This window comes from Cupressus sempervirens, chromosome 3 (assembly GCF_028749045.1).
Source record: "Cupressus sempervirens isolate cs-2001-9-10 chromosome 3, ASM2874904v1, whole genome shotgun sequence".
Taxonomy (NCBI): Eukaryota; Viridiplantae; Streptophyta; class Pinopsida; order Cupressales; family Cupressaceae; genus Cupressus; species Cupressus sempervirens.
The window spans coordinates 168,276,524-168,296,185 of NC_143120.1; the positions used below are offsets into that span (position 1 = coordinate 168,276,524).

Consider the following 19,662-nt stretch of genomic DNA (forward strand, 5'->3'; position numbering starts at 1 on the left):
ACTATGTTATTGAGTTTGTACCCACAGACCCTGTACTAGGTTCAGGTATGCTCCTGGTATGGGTATGTGTATGGGTACCTACTGAGTGCACACATGATACCTGTTGTGGGTATGTATATGCTTATTCAATTACTTTCCCACCATTACTTGGCATTTAATATTTATCTTTGACTTGTGGCATTGATCAATGATCAAGTGTCATACTATGAAATGATTTAGTTTTAGAATATTGCATATTTCTCTTATTTCTTTATATATATAATGCATATATATACGTACTGTTGTCCTGTATTTGTCACCACAAAATGTAGGTAACAGTACGAAACTTTTTCAAATTAGTTTCGCATTTCTCTGAGTTTATTTCATTATTTAATTGGTTAGTATTGATTAACCAATTGCTACCAATTGATCCAATGAATCCTTTTACTGAAGGCCTTTGTCAAGTCATTTTCGTTTTGCTTTCTGTCGAGCCTTTGCTTGATTTTTGAAGCCTTCACAGTCCGTTCTTTGCTTTTGAGTTTGTGTTTGTTTGTTTTTAGTCCTCTGGTTTTGCTCATGTCATGTCTTTCGTTTTCCCCTTCGATTTGGTCTAACCTAGAGGTCAATCGGAGTTGTCAGTCAAGAGATATGGTCATTTTAGTGCCTGAAAAGTGGACATTTTAGGTGCAACAACACGAATTAAAAAAATGATGTTATATTTTCATTTTGACATTCACTTTTTGAAAATATAACATTTTACTCACTTTTTGTTATGTTTTTAAGTTACTTTATCTTTTAAATTTATAACTTAAAGTGACTATAGTGCACTTTATGTTATAATTATAAGTTGAGTTACTTTTTAATTTTTCACTTAAAGTGACTATAGAACTATATAGTTACTTTTTAAATTTTTGATTTTTTAAATCAAATACTTATATAAATGTCACTTTAATATAATGTTTATGTATTATATTGATTAATATGATGCATAAATGTTATTTTTGACCCATATTGTTGACATTTTTATAAATATAAGTGAAATGCATAACTTAAAAGCCTAAAAGTGGACATTTTATGTGCATATGCATGTAAAAAACTATGAAAAGTGGAAACTTTTCATGCTAATGCATATGAAAACCCTTTTTGAGGACCTTTTTCAAGTCATTACATCAAATGCTTGTAAAAGTGGACCTTTTTTATGCAATGACATGAAAAGTTGAGTTTTCATGCTTGTGCATGAAAAATGTGAGATATGTTTATAAAATATGCAAGTGACTCCAAAAAGTGAGATTTTGGAGACTTGCACATTTTAAAATATGTAATGGGCTTCAAAAAGTGAGATTATGTCTCAAGACATATTTTAAAACATGTAATGGACTCTAAAAGGTCCTCTTTTGCCTTCCAACATGTTTTAAAATATGTAATGAACATAAAAATGTCCTATTATGTGAAGAAAACATGTTCTTGCTCCAAAAACCTCCTATTTTGATCATAACTTATGATTTTCTTTATGGATTTGAATGAAATCAGTTGCATTCATCATGTTTTGGAGTGGTGATCATTTTGCCCTCATCAAAAATCAAGTTATTGCACCCAAAAACGTGTTTGAAACTCCCAATCATTTCATTTCACATTCCGTTTCCATGTCATTACACCTCACATCTCATCCGACAAATGTGATTATATGTTTTTCACCTCATTTACCATTCACACATGCATGTAATCCCATTTTCCACTTCCGTTTTCATCCATCTTATCTTTCGTTTCCATTTGCACGACACAATTACATGAAATGTCTTACGTGTAATTGCATCTAAAAAGTTCAAATTTGACTAAAAGTCACTTTTTGAGAAGTCAAAATGATGTCATTTTCTCCTCTTCATATACGCATTTGCACTTCCATGAGCAAATACATGTTTCTGTAGCTTTCCATGATTTTCATCTTAGCCTTAATCTGCATATGCATTTAAAGTGTATCCTTCACTCACACTTGCATCTCATTTCACCCTCCACCTTCCGTTACATGTTGCATTTGCGTATAATCCATTTTTCGTGTAGTGACATCTTGAAAGCCCAAGTCACTTTTTGAAAATCGGCAATCTCCATTTACATGCATTCCCATGCACCAAACACTTTACTTCATAAAAAAAAAAAAGAGTTAAAGGTGCTGATGGAAAATTGTTACGAGTGTACATCCGAACATCGTCAAGAAGGTTTTCAAAGTGTCAAAGACTCTAGTTTGTGCTGATCTACAAAGGAGAATTCACGACAACTTGAGCGAGAAAAGATGGATCACATCAAGTTTCCACATGATAATGGACAATTCATCAAAAGACGCAACACTATGGTTATCAACGTGAATGCAACAATACAAAGTACAAGAACTCCCAATCCTGTTATCATCTAGGATTGTATCGTCAAGTACAAGGCCCTTCAGAATTGTTCTTTTCTCTTCTGTCTTCTTTCTTCTTCTTTCATGTTTGTAGTTGGAGAAGATGCATTATATGAAAAAGTATAATTGCATGTAATGCGAATTACATATATGTATAAGATGTAATGCGAGTTGCACGTGCAATTGCATGTAACCCTGTATTTTCTCTTGTAGTTAGACTTGGTCAAAGTTGGTTGAGTTGCTCCCACTTTTTCCTCCCCCTTTTTCTCAACTTCTTTGCCTATATAAAGGAGTGCCCTCTCATTGTAAAAATTATCTTTTGTTGTATGCAAGAAAGCTCTGCCACATTTGTGCAAGCGTAACTTTGATTGTGTAGTACGAATTTGGGAGAAAAGTGAATAAAAAAAGCAATTGGATTCGAAGCTTTGACTGGAAGCAATTGTGATAGAACAAATTAGAAGCTTTGACTATAATTTGTGCCTATTGTCTTGATTCATGTTATTATTGTGTGTTCAACAAAAGAGCATAGAGAGTTAAGAAACAATTGAAGCGTGAGCTTTGACCAGGAACAATTGTGAAAATCTATAGCTAGAAGCTTTGTCTGTGACTTGTATTTTCATCTTAATTCGCAAAATAGTTAGATTGTTCTTACTTTTAGGAGTCTTTGTGCCCTAATTGTAAAACTTTTACCATATAGAAGTACAACAGGACTTAGAGCCAAACTGGTACGTTTTGGCTAGCCTTTGAGTTAGTCAAAATTTATCGGTATCACTGTTTCCAGCTCGTGATAGAAGTGTAATTAGAGATTCACCTTGCCCATTATTCACCTTACAAATAAGTGGATACTTTCTTGAAAGTTAAGAAGAAAGGATAATAGTAACACCCTCATTATAAATCTCTCAATTTCTTTCTTACCTTGAGTTGATCCAAGGAACAGTGAGAAGGGGGAGCCTTCCCTTTAAGGTAGGAGAGACTCTATCTCACATGCTGTGGCTGGTCATCTTATTTTACGACTGAATTTTTACCCAAAATTGTCGGTTGCAAAATATCCACCCAACACGTACATGTACCAAAACCCCTAAAAAAACATTTTCATGAAGCCATGTATTGGGTTCTTGTACCCACACTGTTCTCAATCTTGAACTGGTAACTTAGATTGAAACATAATAATAGACATTGTAGACCGACTACACACAGCTAATCTTTTATATAAATACTCTTAGTTGTTTAGGAGTCAGGTTTTACTTGCCTTCTACTTATCTCCCATATGATTAAAAGGAGCAATAATTCCTGTGGAATCTTCAGCAATAATTCTTTACTGATCATCGTAGTCTATGCTTATATTTAATTTCTTGAAGCTGCTCTAACCTTGTTTGCAGATCCCTCTATTACAACTTAAAACAAATACAATATGTTCTTTATAAAAAAACATGCTCGATCAATAGCTCCAAATTGTTTCAATTTTCTCTGTTGCCAGGTGTGTGGTCATTTAAATTAATCTTCACTGAATCTATTTTCTTGTTCACTTGTTGTGATCGTTTGTCAGTTTGGCAAAGCCAGATTTTCTTGAGGGTCGCCTTCAGCCACTGTTTACAGCATCTCAAATATCTCGGGACTTGGCTTCTTATAGGAATGGCTCTGTATGAGAGCCCTTGTGTAAAGGACTTGACTTACTGAATAAATATTTTATAATAGATATTGCAATCATGACAGTGTTTTGTCATAGGATCTGAGAAGACATTCAGTATTAGCTAGCACATACAGTATGTGTTTCTGTGTTAACCATGCCCCACACCCAAACTGATTTCACATTGTTATTTTCATTTTTATGAGCTGATGTATTGTTCTTTTTCTGGACATTGATATTTGTCACCAAACAAGAATGGGGAAGCTGGGGAGTGTCTAGTATTTGATACTCTGTGCAGCATATGAGGAACATTGTGAGGATATATAAAAGCTGAGATGAACATTAATACACTACAGCATACGATGAACATTTTGGGATATGGATAGATGAGATAGAATGCATATATTTTGATGAACTCTAAAGTGGATCATTATTTTATCAGATCTTAGAGGTAAGAGAAAATGAGAAAGAGCTTTCTTTCAAGAATCTGTCTTAGACACACTGGAAATGGTTAAATATTTGAGATGATGTGCTCTTCATGCTTCACATTTCTTGATCTTTAGTAAAGTTCTGGGTTCCATTTTTCTCATTTGTCAGCTTGTATATGTGTATAGAGGAATTGTTTTATGATTTACTAGTGCAAATATTTGATAATATGCTCATGTTTTGTCTGTTCCGTGCTTATCAGGCTTTGGATGAAATTGTTAAAGCTTTAAGGTGGGAAGCAAATTCAATAATACAAAAATCATCATATTATTTTCAGCATATTCAATCAGAAGTTGAATATCTTAAAGAGAGGATACAGAAATTTCACTCAAGCGATTCTGAATTAGCTTTGGGCAAGCCTTCTGGTGCAAACAACAAAGATGCAGATACTACTCTTGAAAGAGGTACTCAAAGCAGATGAATCTTTATTTTTTCTTGTGCAGTGCATCGTTTTGATTGACAGAATTCCAGGAATGATTACTTGACTTGTAGATATCTTTGGAATATTGCTTGAGAAATGTATGAAATTTTAGGATTTTCTGATTGTTTTTGATGGAACCTGCCGAAGTAATAATTTCATCTCCCGCTAAGAACTGATACATTATTTGCCTTCCTTTAAATGAAGTAAAGTATTTCTAGTTTAACAGAATGTCTAACAGTTAGATTTCTTTGTCACAGACTGTAGTGAGGGTACCAAAGTCACTGAAGATGTTTTATCTTTGGAGCATTGGGAACAGGCTTTGTTGGCATTAGATGATAGAAAAAGATATTATCATTCACTGGGGGCTGTTGTACAGTTATGTCTGAAAGTTTGTATCCCACATCTAAGTTCAAAGGGACAAGTGTCTTCTCTAAAATCTCTAGGAATTATTGAGGTATGGAGCTTATGTGCCTTTCTTCCAGAAAAAATATGTTATAGATGACTTGTTCCATCTCTATGATTTGTGTTGTGGAAAGAAAATATTATGGATTCTTTTTATTATCTTGATTCTAAATAATTATGCAAGTCACAACAGCTTTACCCATTCCAATTTTCAAAATTATATAAGTGATTGCAAGTCACAACAGCTTTTACCCATTCCAATTTTCAAAATTATTGAAGTGATTGCAAGTCAAGTCAATTATGAAAGCCTTAAGGAGCTGATTTTAGTTTTGCTAGCAATCTTTGAAGCAAAATAATTCACCTTCATTCTAATTAAAATTGGTAAGTACCACTAGAACTGGACAAGGCATAATAATGCTTTGATCATGCACAATATATACTTATGCGCCACCAAAAGAAATAATAGAACTGCCCATTAATGACCAAAGTAGGTTGCAGGGACTGAATGCTATAGCATATTTTGATTGATTAATGTAATCTGATACAATTTTGGTTAGTTCCAAATTAAAATTGTCTAGTACAAATAATCATATTTTATGGTTCAAATAATGCTGTTTTGATGCTGCTTTCTCTGCCTGCGGCCATTTTTTGACATATATTGACAGTTTATTTTAAATGACTCAGAAAACTTCACGTCAGGAGGCTTTATATTGTTTTGATATAACATTACCAATCATTTTTTAATCCTTCTTAGCTGAATAATATTTGTATCTTTTTATTATGTTTTCTGTCCTACAATCAACAAACATTATAAAGTTTTTCAGGCTAAAGTAAAAAATGTCCCGTATTAGCTGGATCATGCACAATATATGCTTATGCACCACCAAAAGAAATAAAGAAATAATAGAACTGCCCATAAATGACCAAAGTAGGATTCCAGGGACTAAACAGTATAGCATATCGATCGATTAAAGTAATCTGATACGATAATGGTGAGTTCCAAATTAAAATTGTCAATATAGTGGGAGTTACATGGGCAGCACTATTTGTCAAATATATGTTTCCAAATGGGAGATTATTCGGAGTGAACTTGAGCGTTCTCCAAGTGGGCGATTGTTGGTTTGTGGTGATTGATCATTTTGTTGGGTTTAAACTTTGGTGACTTTGTCAGCCATGTTCCCCCCCAAATCAATCAGCAAAGGAGTGTAGTGGTGCCTATTTTTTTTAAATACCTAATATTTTTTTAAAGTCAGATGTAATGCTGGCTTGACACGCCCTTTGGCTCCACATGAAATGCTTTGGATTTAAAGCTATGACTTGGCAAGGCGACAAACAGGGGGATGTCATCTTGACACTTAGTTTGTTCATATATGCAAGCTCAACAACCCATGCAGGCCAAGACGTGTGCACGGTGGCCCAATAGGGATTTGAACCTCAATTTCTGCTTCACCAACAAAGTGTTTAAACCATGACACTACACATCTGAAGAAGTGCAGGGGGCCTATTATTTGATGGAGTCAACCATTGTTTTGACACATAAATCAAGCTTTGTAAACTAACAAGACATCATATTGTTATTTTCTCTTTGCTAGATAATGGAAGTAGTGGACGACAATTTCTTTGGTGGATGTAGCCCATGTTGGGTGAACTAAACTAAATCTTTGTGTTATTATGTTTTGTTAGTTTGCCTCATATTCTGCATTATATTTAATATTATTTATTACTCTAGTCTACCTCAAAAGCGTAACACACAAGTCCATATTAAAACGTGAAGAGAAAGGTCTTGCAACCACATATGTTGGAACTTAAAAGAGGGCTTCTTTGAGACCTGGAAAGAAGTTGTTTTGAGAGTTTGATCGACCAATGACAAAAACTTCTGTAATTCAGAATCTTTGAGTTGGTAGTCCACCTATCCCTCATCCAAAATCAAGAAACAAGAAATCGGGCAACTTCTCAAAAATAGCATGTGCACCACTTGTTTGTTGTTCCCAGTAAATATACCATTGTTTAGCTTCTCAACAATAACATTCAAGAGAGCAATATTATCCCTAAGTATATTAGCAGAATGATCCAATCTGAGTAAGATTTATCTTTTTTCCTTCAAGGTAGAAATTTCATTGAAGTTTATAGTCACAATCTAAGGAAGATAAGGCTCAAGAGATCAAACAAATCTAATATGAGCCAAAAGTTGTGACATGCTTGTAAGATCAGCCAGAGCATAGACATTAGTGAAAAGATAAGTTTCACTTGAGTCCAAATTAGAAGCAAACATAGATATGGAAGAATGATTCGATAGCCACCACATGGTAATAACTTCCTTTAGATCCCAAAAATAAGACACACAACCAAAGTTACCATGAGCACCAACACCCTAACTTAGTCAGGAGGCTGGATCTAAGGACTGTTTAACATACCATACATTATCAATTTGGATTCTTTAATAAAGATAATATCAAGAGAATGAGACTTTGTAAAATCCCAAACGTTTTGTCTAGGGGTGTTATTCATACTCCTTACATTCCATGGTAGGACAGTCATTTGTGAGATTGGAAGAAACCGTAATCAATGGTCTATGTTGACCCAAATTCTACCAATGTTCATCCGGTTAGCTTTACCTTCTCTTGATCTTTCTTACTCCTCCCTCTCCACCCACACTCATAGAGACATGACTTTATCCAAAGGATTCTTTTCAAGGGGTCTTTGTTACAAGCCCAACACCTAAGAAGCACCTCTTATTATTCCCCTAGGGTCCAAACTTCCTTAACTAGCATCCTTCAAAGTTGTGGTCTCACTTGGTTTTGAAGCAACCTGCTTTTGAGAAGGTTAGTCAATATCCATTTGCCCAATTTGCAAGCTATTGATGTTCAGTTATTTTTCTCTCCATCATTAGCCATAATTGCTTCCAAGAAGCTAACATCTAGAGGTAGCTCATTTGGAAGTCCCTCTTGTTGGACCAAGTTATAAGAGCCTCAAACCACCAATTGAAAATATCATCATTTCCTGTCCTTTAGTTCTCTTCTGCTCCCTCTCCTTTTGTAAGTCTTAGTAGGAATGAAACCCTCTTTGTCTGCACCACCATCTATCGTGGGATCTTTACCTTTATCAATCTTAGGTGCAAAGGAGGAGGGATCATAAATTGCAGTAGCTATCTGATTAGATCTATGTTACTAATTTCATTAATGCCCATCCACATGAAAGACATGACATGCGTTTAAAAGCATCTTATAGTCGAGTTGTTGAATTCGAGAAGACAATCCAAGGTAAATTTTCATATAATTCAAAAAGAGGTTATTTAAATCAATTTCAACACAAATGCAGGTTCAAGGTAGTTCAGGATGGTTACCTGAGGCATTATGGAAAGGTTAAAAAAATAACATTTAATGTTGAGCACTCCGAAAAGGTTCTGTACTCCCCAGAATGGCGTAAGAAAGGTGAGTTGACAATGCTACGACAATCATGACTTGATGAGGTGGTGGGAGTGATTACAAATAATTAATGAAATACACCATGAAAACGTCAACCAAGTCTTTTTGCCACAAACAGGGAGATACAATAATTAAGATGTAATATTTGCTTCGTTTTGTTTGGAAGGTAAAAACAATTGGGTGCAAGGGATTGTTCAGAGTGTCTTCATTGTCAAGGTGAGTACTGATAGCCCTCTCTTTGTCTGTGCTTATGATGAAGTATAGAAAGGATTCAGACTGGTTAGAATAGTGTCTGAAATAAAATATGAAGTTTGCATTTCACCTCTTTGGGAATGCTACTAGTTTGGCCTGTGAGGGACTAACTATCAGTGATACAAACATCATGGTGTTGAGCTTGGAAGAATTTAAGGAACAGTTGGAAAATCAGACAGATGAACTTTTCATGATACAGATTGTGCAAAGTGGTTTAATGGGGGTTGTCGCTTTTCCGCCAGCTGATCTATGTCCAAAATCGGTGGAGTGTATAAATCAATATGATGTTTGAACCTAGCTTATTGGAAAGAATGATGGTGGGATTTTGTTACTAGTTGATAGAGAGACTATCAATAGTGTGTTTAAAATACCTGAGAAGGTGTGTTCTGAGTTTCCTCCTGCCCAATCCGTTGTTAAGTTTAATGAATGTGCTGATAAACATTGTAGTGTTATCGCAAGAAATTGGGTGTTGAAATTTCAAAAAGGAGGTTCTCAGCCGCCGAAATCCTCACCAAAGACGAGATAAAGCCCTATGTCCAAGATTTAATGGTGTTGCTACACAAAGTAAAGGGTTCTTCACAAGCCCATATATTTGCCAAATGGATGTACTTTATCCAACTCATTTTAGAAGGCAAACAACATTTAGATTGGGGTGAAGTGATAGCAGATTCAATGAGAGAACAACTCAAAATGGCTCACTTGAATGGAAAGGATTTCTTTATGACTTCATATGTCATATATTGCTTAGCTTACACTGAGGAATTGATAGGGATCCCCCATGAACCTTGGAGTGAAAATAACAGCATTTATGAGTACTATTCCATGATACAAGGACGTAAGGTGTTGGAAGTCTGCAAGTGGGTACATGATGTGTTTATAGGTAGTTTACATTCGAGTTAGCAAGACTCCTGAATAAAAGGATGACAGAAAAAGCCCGAAAATTGGTGAAAGCATACGGAAGATTCTACATATAGTACTCCCATTTCATTTGTATTTGGGTAGGATGATTTGAAGATGTAAAATTAGCCAGGTACTCTCTTGTCTGCTTTGTGTTAGCTGAATTATGTAGACCACTATCTCAGATAATGAAAAGGTTCCTCCCTGAAGAAGAATGGGATACTGTATTCCTTATCAAACTGGGTCGACTTTCTTGCAAATCCCTAGTTGATGCCATCAGCATAGGGTATGATCTGCGTAGCTTCAAATTTAAATAATGTCATGACAAAGAAGGATTTGACGATAAAGGCTTTGCCAAATGGACCCTCCAGTTGAATATTCAATTTCTGCCTATCCCTCACCTTGAAGACTCCTGGGAAGATTGCCCAGATGAAGCAGAGGTAGAAGAATAGATTATTGCAGAATTCAACTGTCACAGATTGTTACTTTTCAACTGAAAATGCCTTTAGTGCACGACGATTCAAATATCACTGACCCGAGATATGACAAAATGCATGAACAAGCATTACCTACAGTCGACTATACCAAGGAAGAGGATGATGACATACAATAGAGAGCCCATGGAGTGATTCAACGGACTGGATTGGACATGTGCGTCGCATACTGTTGATTGTTACGGCTATTTTAGCCTCAATTCCAAAAAAAAGAACAAAAAAGTCCTTAAATTTGCTGCTTGTTCAGAATCCCCAAAAATCATTTCTGTAAAACACTAAAAATCAGAAATAAAATTGAAGAAAAAAATGAGAAAGATTGATAGACAAATAGCATTGCTTATACACACAATAAATCACAGTTTATGCAAAGTGGGTTTTATCGGGCAACAAACTGTAAGATAGCATTTATTATTCTGGCAAAACTTTGTTGGCCAAGAACTTCAGAATATTGTAGTTATTCCAAGGATTTCTTGTTGAACAGGGTGAGAAACAAGAGCTTGACAAATATGTCAATAAATTTCCAAGATCTTCAATGAAATATTTGAGAGTTATTCTTGAAGGGTTTGTGAGGACCAAATTCCTCACGATTGACATTCTTTTCACTGTTAGAGGACACACTTAGGAGGATCTTTGAGTATTCATTTCGAGTTACACTCGTTCATGGAATTTCTTCTACTGCAGTAGGCTTGCAAGGCTTACTGCACTTGTGGGGCTACAGATGTCGAGTTGAAGTAATATTTCTTATCGTATCTGAATTGTGGGTGTGGATAGATCATCATCAAACTACTACTGCTGTTGCGAATTTGCGCTTTTCCAATCGTTGATACTTATATGTCGTGACTTGGTTTGTGTGTTGCTGGGTCTCTCTCTTTTGCAGGCTTGCTTGAGCTTGTTTGAGCTTTTTCAGGGTCTGGTTCAATGAGTGTTTCTGGAGTGGTCACTGCCACTCGTTCTTCTGCTGTAGATGCGCATAATCCTGATCCTGTTATTTGTTGTTGTTTCTTGTAAGGTTTCTGTCACTCATGTATCTGCTGTTGATGCGTGTGATCCTAATCTTATTTCATCTAGTTGTTTCTTCACCCTGAATTTGTATGCTACAAGCTTTGGCGATTTTGCAGTAGTCCAGCTTTCCAACGTTTACTGCTGCTTCCTTATAACCTCTACTCATGCTATCCATGGTCCTTCTATCCTGTTTTGCTAGCCTCCCCATGGGGACCTCTGAGTCTCCTGTCATGCCTGGATCTTTATCTGTTCTTACTTCCGTGCTATCCCTGCGCTTTCTCTAACATACCAGAGGCTGTATGGTAGACTGATCAAAATGGAGCTAGAGAAACAATGTTTGAGAGATACAGTCCAAACAGTTTCAGAAACCATCACGGCTATTAAAGTACATGTAGATTCCAACTCGTTAAAGTAATTTCTCTGCCACCCTTATTGTCTGAAACAAAGACATCAAAACCCACTTTGACATGGTCATAGAGCAGCAGGGAGATCTTGACGCTTCGAGAGAACGGAATGAACTTGTGGTAAAACACACTTCTCTTCTATTCGAGACTAAGAAGAAGGCCAAATCATAGGCATTGTTTGCACCAATCCTGATTCTGCTCCTTTTGTGGGTGTGAAAAGATTGTCGAGGGGCAGATTACAGAGGAGTGTTGGAGACGTGCCCGTGAACTTAACCTTAGTGTCCAGGGCCTCCCTAGTTCCACTACTGATCCTATGACAGCTGGGCTGTCCTTTCTCCTAAATTAGATAAGCATCTTAGATATCACTATAGACAAGTGTTGGGTGGGACTAGATGGTACCCTTTTTTTGCGGTTCCTCTCAGTTTCCGATAGGTTACGGGCTCGTAGATCAAAGAGGAGGCTATTCCTTCTTCCCTCAAAGATCTTTTGGATGAAGACCTTACTAGAGCACAGGTTGCCGAGCTAAGACATTATAGGGATTGGTTAGTAAGGTGAGACAAGCCGAGAAATTGGTGGTGATCCGAAACCTCAAAGTTGTTATTAGGGATATCGGCTCCTCTAGCCAAATGACGGTCTTGCCAACAGTTGCATGGAAAAGATTCCAGTTGTCTTCATGTCAGTTGTTGGAATGGTAATGGCAATCTTTGGTCATTACCTGGTCTATTTTTGGATGTGGTTGATTATGTGGACATTTTGGTTGTCACAAAGACTCATGAGTCAGGTTCGCCCTCTCCCAGGATTTTTCGGTTATCAGTGGCTAGTTGTTTGCAAAGAGGAGGTTTCGGCAACGGGTGGTGTCTGTGGCTTTGGTGTTGTAGCTTGTTTGATCAGAGACGACCTCATCAATGCTATGTTTGTGGTTCACTCTGACACCTTGGCTTGACTTATGTGGATTCATATTTGCCACACTCATCATTGTCTTAGGGACATCTTTATAGCTGTTTATTATTTTCCGTTGGCCACTTCTCCTTATGCCATTCATAGTCCGATGGATGGTGACCCCTTCTCCGATTTGTATGAGTGCATCTCCAAGTTTTCAAGCTTCGGTAACATCATCATTTTGGGTGACTTTATTGCACGGATTAGAGATCTTTAAACCCCTCTCTATGACTGCACTTTGAACTTGACTTGTACTTGGGAGACCGATCTTCCCAATATGGCTTTTCAACGCCACTCTCAGGACAACCTTCGGCGTCATTAATGCTATGGTCATCATCTCATCCAGCTTTGTGAGGCTTCTAATTTGTAGATCTTGAATGACCTCCCCTGCTTCTTGGATTCCGAACTCTTCACTTGCTGGCCCTATTGTGGTGGTGCAAGTAATGTCGACTATGCTTTGATGCTAGCCTCCTTTATCCCCTCGGTTAGCCACTTCTCCATCATTCGCCCCCCTTTGGCTGACCATTCCATCCTCAGCCTTATTAGCCACTTCGTTCCCCAACCCTCACCCTTCCCACTCCATCCCTTGCCTATACTTTTATGGCCCATACCACTTTTTGCTTCTCAGAGTGTGACTGCTTCATCTTCACCCTCCACCTTAGACGACCTCTCCCCCTGACCGCTTTTCGGATTTCTCCCAGGCTTTGTCCTTGTTTGACCTTCTAGCTACTGGTATTTGGGAGTTTGCCCTCCTCTCCATCCCCCATCACACTTCTCCCTTCCCCCTCAGTCCTGCTAGTCGAAAATCCTACCCCATGAACTAATGGTATGACGACAACTGTTAATCTTTCCACTGCTCCCTACGTGTGTCCTTCTCTATTCACTCCCCCTCCTATAACTAGTTGCATTCCTCATATGACCGTCTTCTTGGTTACAAGAAACGATTGTATGTGGGTTTGCAATGTAAATCCCATTCTTGCTCGTCGCTTGAAAACATTTTGGTGTACCTTGTTCCCCTACCACCCTCCCCCACCGTCCACCCTTGATTGGCGCTCTTTGGTGTCTAATGTCTCTGCTCTCTACGATATCCCTAACCAACTACCTGTCCACCCTACCCCCCTCGCCCACTGCCATCTTTTCATTCCTATGGTTCGTGAGGCTGTGAGATTCATGAGATGCAAAAGAGTTGTCGATGAAGAGGGGGATTTCAAGTAGAGATTTTTAAACTCAGTATCCTGATCTTGAGCTACTTTCTTCCGATGCTCTTCAACAGTGTGGTTTGTACTGAGCTCCTAGATTAATGGTTGAGACATTTGATTTATGTAATCTATAAGTCTGGGTTGGTTTCGGACCCCGACAACTACATGACCATTATGATTGCGCATACCTTTGCCAAGCTCTATGCCATAGTCCTGACTACTCTTGAATACCATTCTTTTTGGACAACTTAACAGTAGAGGGTGTTGTGCTAGCGGACAGGATGCGTTCCGTACTAACTTCCAGACTATGGATCACATTTTGATATTGCGGACTATCATCAAGTAAGCTCGAGATCACACTAGGAAAGTCTACTGTTATTTTGTCGACTTTCGTAAGGCCTTTCACTTAGCTCCTCGGGGCCCCCTTTTCCAAAGGCTCAGAAACATTAGCATTTTTGATATTCTTTCTACAATGATTATGCGACTTTATGAGACTGTAGTCGGTAGATTTAGAGCTCCAGAGGGCTTTTTCGATCGGATTCAGAGCACCATTGGGGTGAAGCAAGGCTGCCCTCTCTCCCCAGTGTGGCTTCGCTCCTTGGTGATGGTTGCCACTTACACTAGGTTCTAATCTCCATTCTTCTCTTTGCCGATGATGCGGTCCTTTTAGCCTCCTCTCCTGAGGGGCTCCACAGGCTCATTGATGGGTTGGCCTCCTTCTATGACCAACGGCTTCTATGACCAGAGGTAGGTCGTTGTGAACCTGAGCAAGAATTGGGTTATGGTCTTCAATTGTCTAAAGACCTCACATCTTCACTTTAGCTTCCAGGGTTAGGCAATTGAGTTTGTCTCTTTGTACACTTATCTTGTGGTAAATTTCTGTGGTCCCTGCTTTAGCTTGAGACCCACCCACTTGCCCAGGGTTGCCAAGGGGATGAGTTCCTCACCCTTCTAGAGAGATAGTGCATCCGACATCATTTTCAGGACAATGAGTCCGAGTATCTCTCATGGACTCATTAGTGAGACCAATAGTTTTATATTTCTCTGTGGTTTGGGGGCCTTCTCTTCTTGATTTGGATTGGGCTTCAGTTGAGTGGATCAAGATTTTTCTCCTCCGTCGAGTTATCAGATGTCACTAGTACACCCTGTATAGTATCATTTTGGCTTGAGTTCGATGCTTACCATTTCAGACTTAGTGCCATCTTCGATTTGATCCGGTTCCTTTACTACCTCAGGGGCTTTGCGGACTCTACGAATGGTCACCATAGATACTCCTACCTTGCATACTGCTCCTCCATTGATATTGCCAGATTTGATTTGTCGACCAAGGCTTGTTGTTGGTATACACATGCCACTACATTTTTGGGTGCGATCGGGATCGATATTGATCGTCTCCTGCCTTACCAGTTCGCACTAGATGCTCCCACCCATCTCCCCTCATAGCAGGAGTTGAATGGGAATGTTAGACTACACATATGTAGACAGTACATCACCACAACCTGGATTAACGCTTCTGGGTGTTTGCGAATGTGGATGGCCTTCTATTTTGAGCACTTTCTTGAGATCTGTGATGGGATTATTATACTTCCTGACTACTTGAGAAGGCGCTTGAGTCACACCCTTTGCATCTCTCTGGGGTCTTTTAGAGTCATCTCTCATTGGTTTCGGTGTGAGACAAATTATCATTTGAGCGGAGATGGCCAGATTTTCCGCCTTTGTAGCTTGTCAAGCACTGAGACTGAGATCCACTTCATCTTCCGGTGCCCTATATACTATGAAATCAAAGGCAGGTTCCATTGTTGATTCAAGGAGTGTAGATCCCTTTCGACATTTTCGATTACTCCAAATAGCTATGTTTAGCGTTTTACCTTCGAGAGACTTCGCATCATTGCGACCACACTCTATAACTCATGTTTCCTTAGAGCCAGGCCTCAAATCTGCTCATCACCACATTTTTCCCACCGATGTTCCCCTCCAAGGGCATGAAGCGGCTGCTAGCTACACCAATCTCCGGCCATACCACATCTGTTAGGCCTTGTCGTGGTTTCACTAGACAGCAGCATCCTATATCTAGCGGTACCCAGAGATGAGCTTGTTCCCTTGGTCGCCCTAGGCCTTATCCTTCGGTGTTGGACGACTTCTCACCGAGAAAGGATATTTAATCCTCTCGTCTACTGTTGTTCACTTTCTTTGCTAGTTCTTTTGTAATACTATTGTATCTTCTAGTCCCTTGGACCCTTTGTTGGTCTCTTGTTGGACATTAATATCATTATCTTATCTTATCTTGTCTATGGTTTCATCTAGTGGTATGACACCATATGCGTCAACTTGTCAATGCACATTTTGTGATTTCCTTGGTTCAGTCTTCTATACAAACATTATACGGAGCTGTTAAGGAAGATATGCATTAATAATTGTTTTTTTTGAAACTAAAAAATGAGATTTTTTAACTTGTAAGCAAATGCTTTTAAACAACAACTATTTGAAAGTAAATGTTCATTACAAATGAGAAAATCAAATTTTTGTTTGCACTGTTCTTTTAGAGATATGAAATTCTGAGCAACTATTGCATATCAAAACTGAACATTGTTTTACTTAATGTGTAATGGAAAGGAAGGAAAGCAATCTGATTTTGTTTTATTATGTTACTGAGATATTTTATTTTATTTATACACTTTATGCTTGGTCTGCAATCTTGTTAAATAAGATGTAAAATATTCTAATTTTCTATTTTGTAGCATAGGCTGTTAGAGGGGTTGCAGAGTTATGATGTAACCCTTGTTTATGAAAGAGGGATAATTTATGTATGGTTAAATTTGCTGCAGAACGGGATTACCATTCTTTCTATAATAGAAGCAGCACTAGTTAAAGAAAAAGAATCTAGAGAAGCAATTGAGTGGGTGGCAAATGAGTATTCGTTTTTAACACTTAAAGATATCCTAAATCACGCAGATGCAGGGAAGGATGGTAACATTCTGCTACCTGCTATGAACAATGTATGGCCGTTGTTGGTTGCTTGCCTTAAACACACACAGCCTCAGGTAACATATTTTTTTGTGTGTCATAATGACTTTATGCATTGTATCTCTATTACTTGATGCTTTCATTTTGCGTTATCATATTAGTATTGCTTTACAATCAACACAATTATGTATCTAAGAGACAAATGTACTAAATTTTAAAACTATTTGTTCTAAAATTTTCATATGTGGCCTATTGAGATCTGATGTTTTGAAATGCCTAGTTATATTTCTCTTATCTTGGTTGAAGACTTATGCTCATCATATGAGTCTTTGTCAGTGATTTTCCAAGTTCAAATTTTCAAGTATGGGGGGATTTGTGGATGGGAGGGCAGGTTTTGTAATTGCAGTCAGATTTTTGGGTTAGTGGGTAATATTTCTAGTCAATTAATATATCAAAATCACTAATTGAAAGTATACAATTCAAATAAATTAAATATGCCAAAGGAACATAGGTAAGTGGAAATAAAATAATTTTTATAAAAATGGGAACATTAAAATGCATCTAGTTAAAAGTATAAGCATAAATCCATATAATGTTTGTTTGAATTGGATTCAATTAAGACAATGGTGAATTTAGCCTAATTTTGTAAGCGTTTTTAGTACCATAGACACATTGAAAACATTGTTTAAAAAAGAAGAAGTTTGAATGGTTCAAAACCATAGTTATACCGCCTTGAAGAGACGGGGGGACGGGGGAACAAGTTTTCGAGACGGGGGGACAGAGGGGCCTTGATTTGGGGATGGGGGATGGGCAGGGGTGAATATACTTTACATATGGTACTTAAAATGCTAGTTATGAAAATATATACTACGATTATACAACATAACTTGATATAATCATATAAAGATGTAAAAAACAGTAAACTTAAACAATAGAAAATTAAAATTGAACATTGCATTGAAGTTTTGAACTGGAACATCATGATTCATGATCAAATGACAAGCAAACAATGAACATCAACAAATATTAGTCTACGTATCAGTCTTCAGATCAATAGTATGAGTATCTAGATTCTACTATCTAAAACTAATCAATGATCATGTGAGTCATGACGTAAAGATGATTACAATAAGTATCATGAGCCATGAATCATGATATCAAAATAAGTATATAATATTATAACGCAAACAAAAGCTACAAGTCCCCTATGCCCACAATAAAGGAGACTCCATCGCGTCCCCCTGCAATAAAGGAGACTTCGTCGCATCCCACCACAATAAAGGAGACTTCATAGCGTCCTTCCGCACGCACACACAGGAGACATCTTGCCATTTCAGAGACGTCTTGACATCTCAAAGATGTCTCGTCATCTCTGGCGGAGGTTGCGCTCTAAGTGGTGCTGCCTGAAATGTCGAGAGCTGTCCCTCTATCTCGGGCACATCCCCGTCTTTGAGATGGCCTAGTTTGGGGGGGGGGGGGGTGGGATGCGTCCCCATTTTATACTATTGAGAACTTTTCCTTAGCACCTTGTATGTTTCCTTTTGCCTTACTTTCAATTGATGCATATGTTCTTTATTAAATATTTGTTTCATTCTTCGACATCACTTTTTAATTGTTAAATAGATTGGTGCATCTCTAATATACTTGGTTTGTTCTTTAAGTTTAACCATTTGTAACCTATTTGCATTTGTATATATCTAGATCATCTTGTTTGGTTTTTGTACTTATTTAGTGAATCATTATATGCATCTCCTTATTATATTGTGCAAACAAATGCATTTATAATTAATTTTAAGCAAGTTTTTATTTTACGGATATTTTTTGGATAAGTTTTTGACTTATCTCTAATATTTCTGATATCTTTGTTTACCCTTAGTAATATGTTACTGATAATGATATTTTGAACTATGGTGAGACTAAAAGGGTGACTACACCCATTTGATATAAAATTAGCACCGTAAGTATCGAAATATCAACATTTTAACATCACACTTGTTCTTTGTGCTGCCTTTTTTAATTTAATGAGTTTTCTATTGTGCGCATGGAGATGCTGTGATGTCTGTTAGACAATCAATGGATGTTTGTGAATTCCCTTGGCCATCTTGAGGATAACATGTTCACAAACACTGCCCAAAAAGAGAGATTTTCTTGTTGGGGTTTGGGCATTAGGGATAATAAGAAGCATTTCTTTCCATTTGGAATGCCAAGCATGGTGCTAGGGTTGTGCTCAAATCAATACTTGGTTATGGTTTATCACGTTAAATTGAGTTACATTGAGTTGGATATACTGAGGATACCCCCCAATATAGAGATGTTCCTCTATTGATGGTTTTGCAATATGGAAGAATGGAGGCATTTTGTTTCATAGGAACAAAAATCTTCGCATGGTCTATCCCTTTGGATGTGAATATCCCTTTGCAACAAGATGAGCCTTGTACTTGTTGACAGTGTTTTTTGTGTGGTACACAAATGCATCCATGTTGGAAAAAAAACATTCATTTTTGAGATTGGGCATCCTTGACATGCAAGGGCCAAAGTTGCATGGACATGGATATGAATATGATTTGCATACATGTAAAACTATTATTGAAAGCCCTTGATATGGACATAACTAAATACAACATTTATAGAAAACATATACACATGTTTAACAAAATATTTCACGTTATTGGAGGAGATTTTCATAACTTCAAAATTATAAGTTGGTATAACTACTTGTAATCTACAAAAAAACATATGAGCTATGACCTATAATTATATTTACAATATTGCCATTTAA

At 37.5% G+C, this 19,662-nt stretch overlaps 1 protein-coding gene across 4 annotated transcripts in view; it reads left to right on the plus strand.

Annotated features, from left to right (window-relative positions):
* Window positions 1–19,662, plus strand: part of LOC149565300 (uncharacterized) — a 135,779-nt gene that overhangs the window by 90,538 nt on the left and 25,579 nt on the right. For 2 of the 4 annotated variants that reach the window (XM_089818831.1, XM_089818832.1), the window contains exons 16-18: window positions 4,687–4,888; window positions 5,163–5,359; window positions 16,745–16,960. In XM_089818831.1, the coding sequence (XP_089674957.1) occupies window positions 4,687–4,888; window positions 5,163–5,359; window positions 16,745–16,960 (615 nt within the window). The remainder of the gene's footprint in view (window positions 1–4,686; window positions 4,889–5,162; window positions 5,360–16,744; window positions 16,961–19,662) is intronic. The other 2 variants (XR_016362031.1, XM_089818834.1) reach the window with 2 other exon arrangements.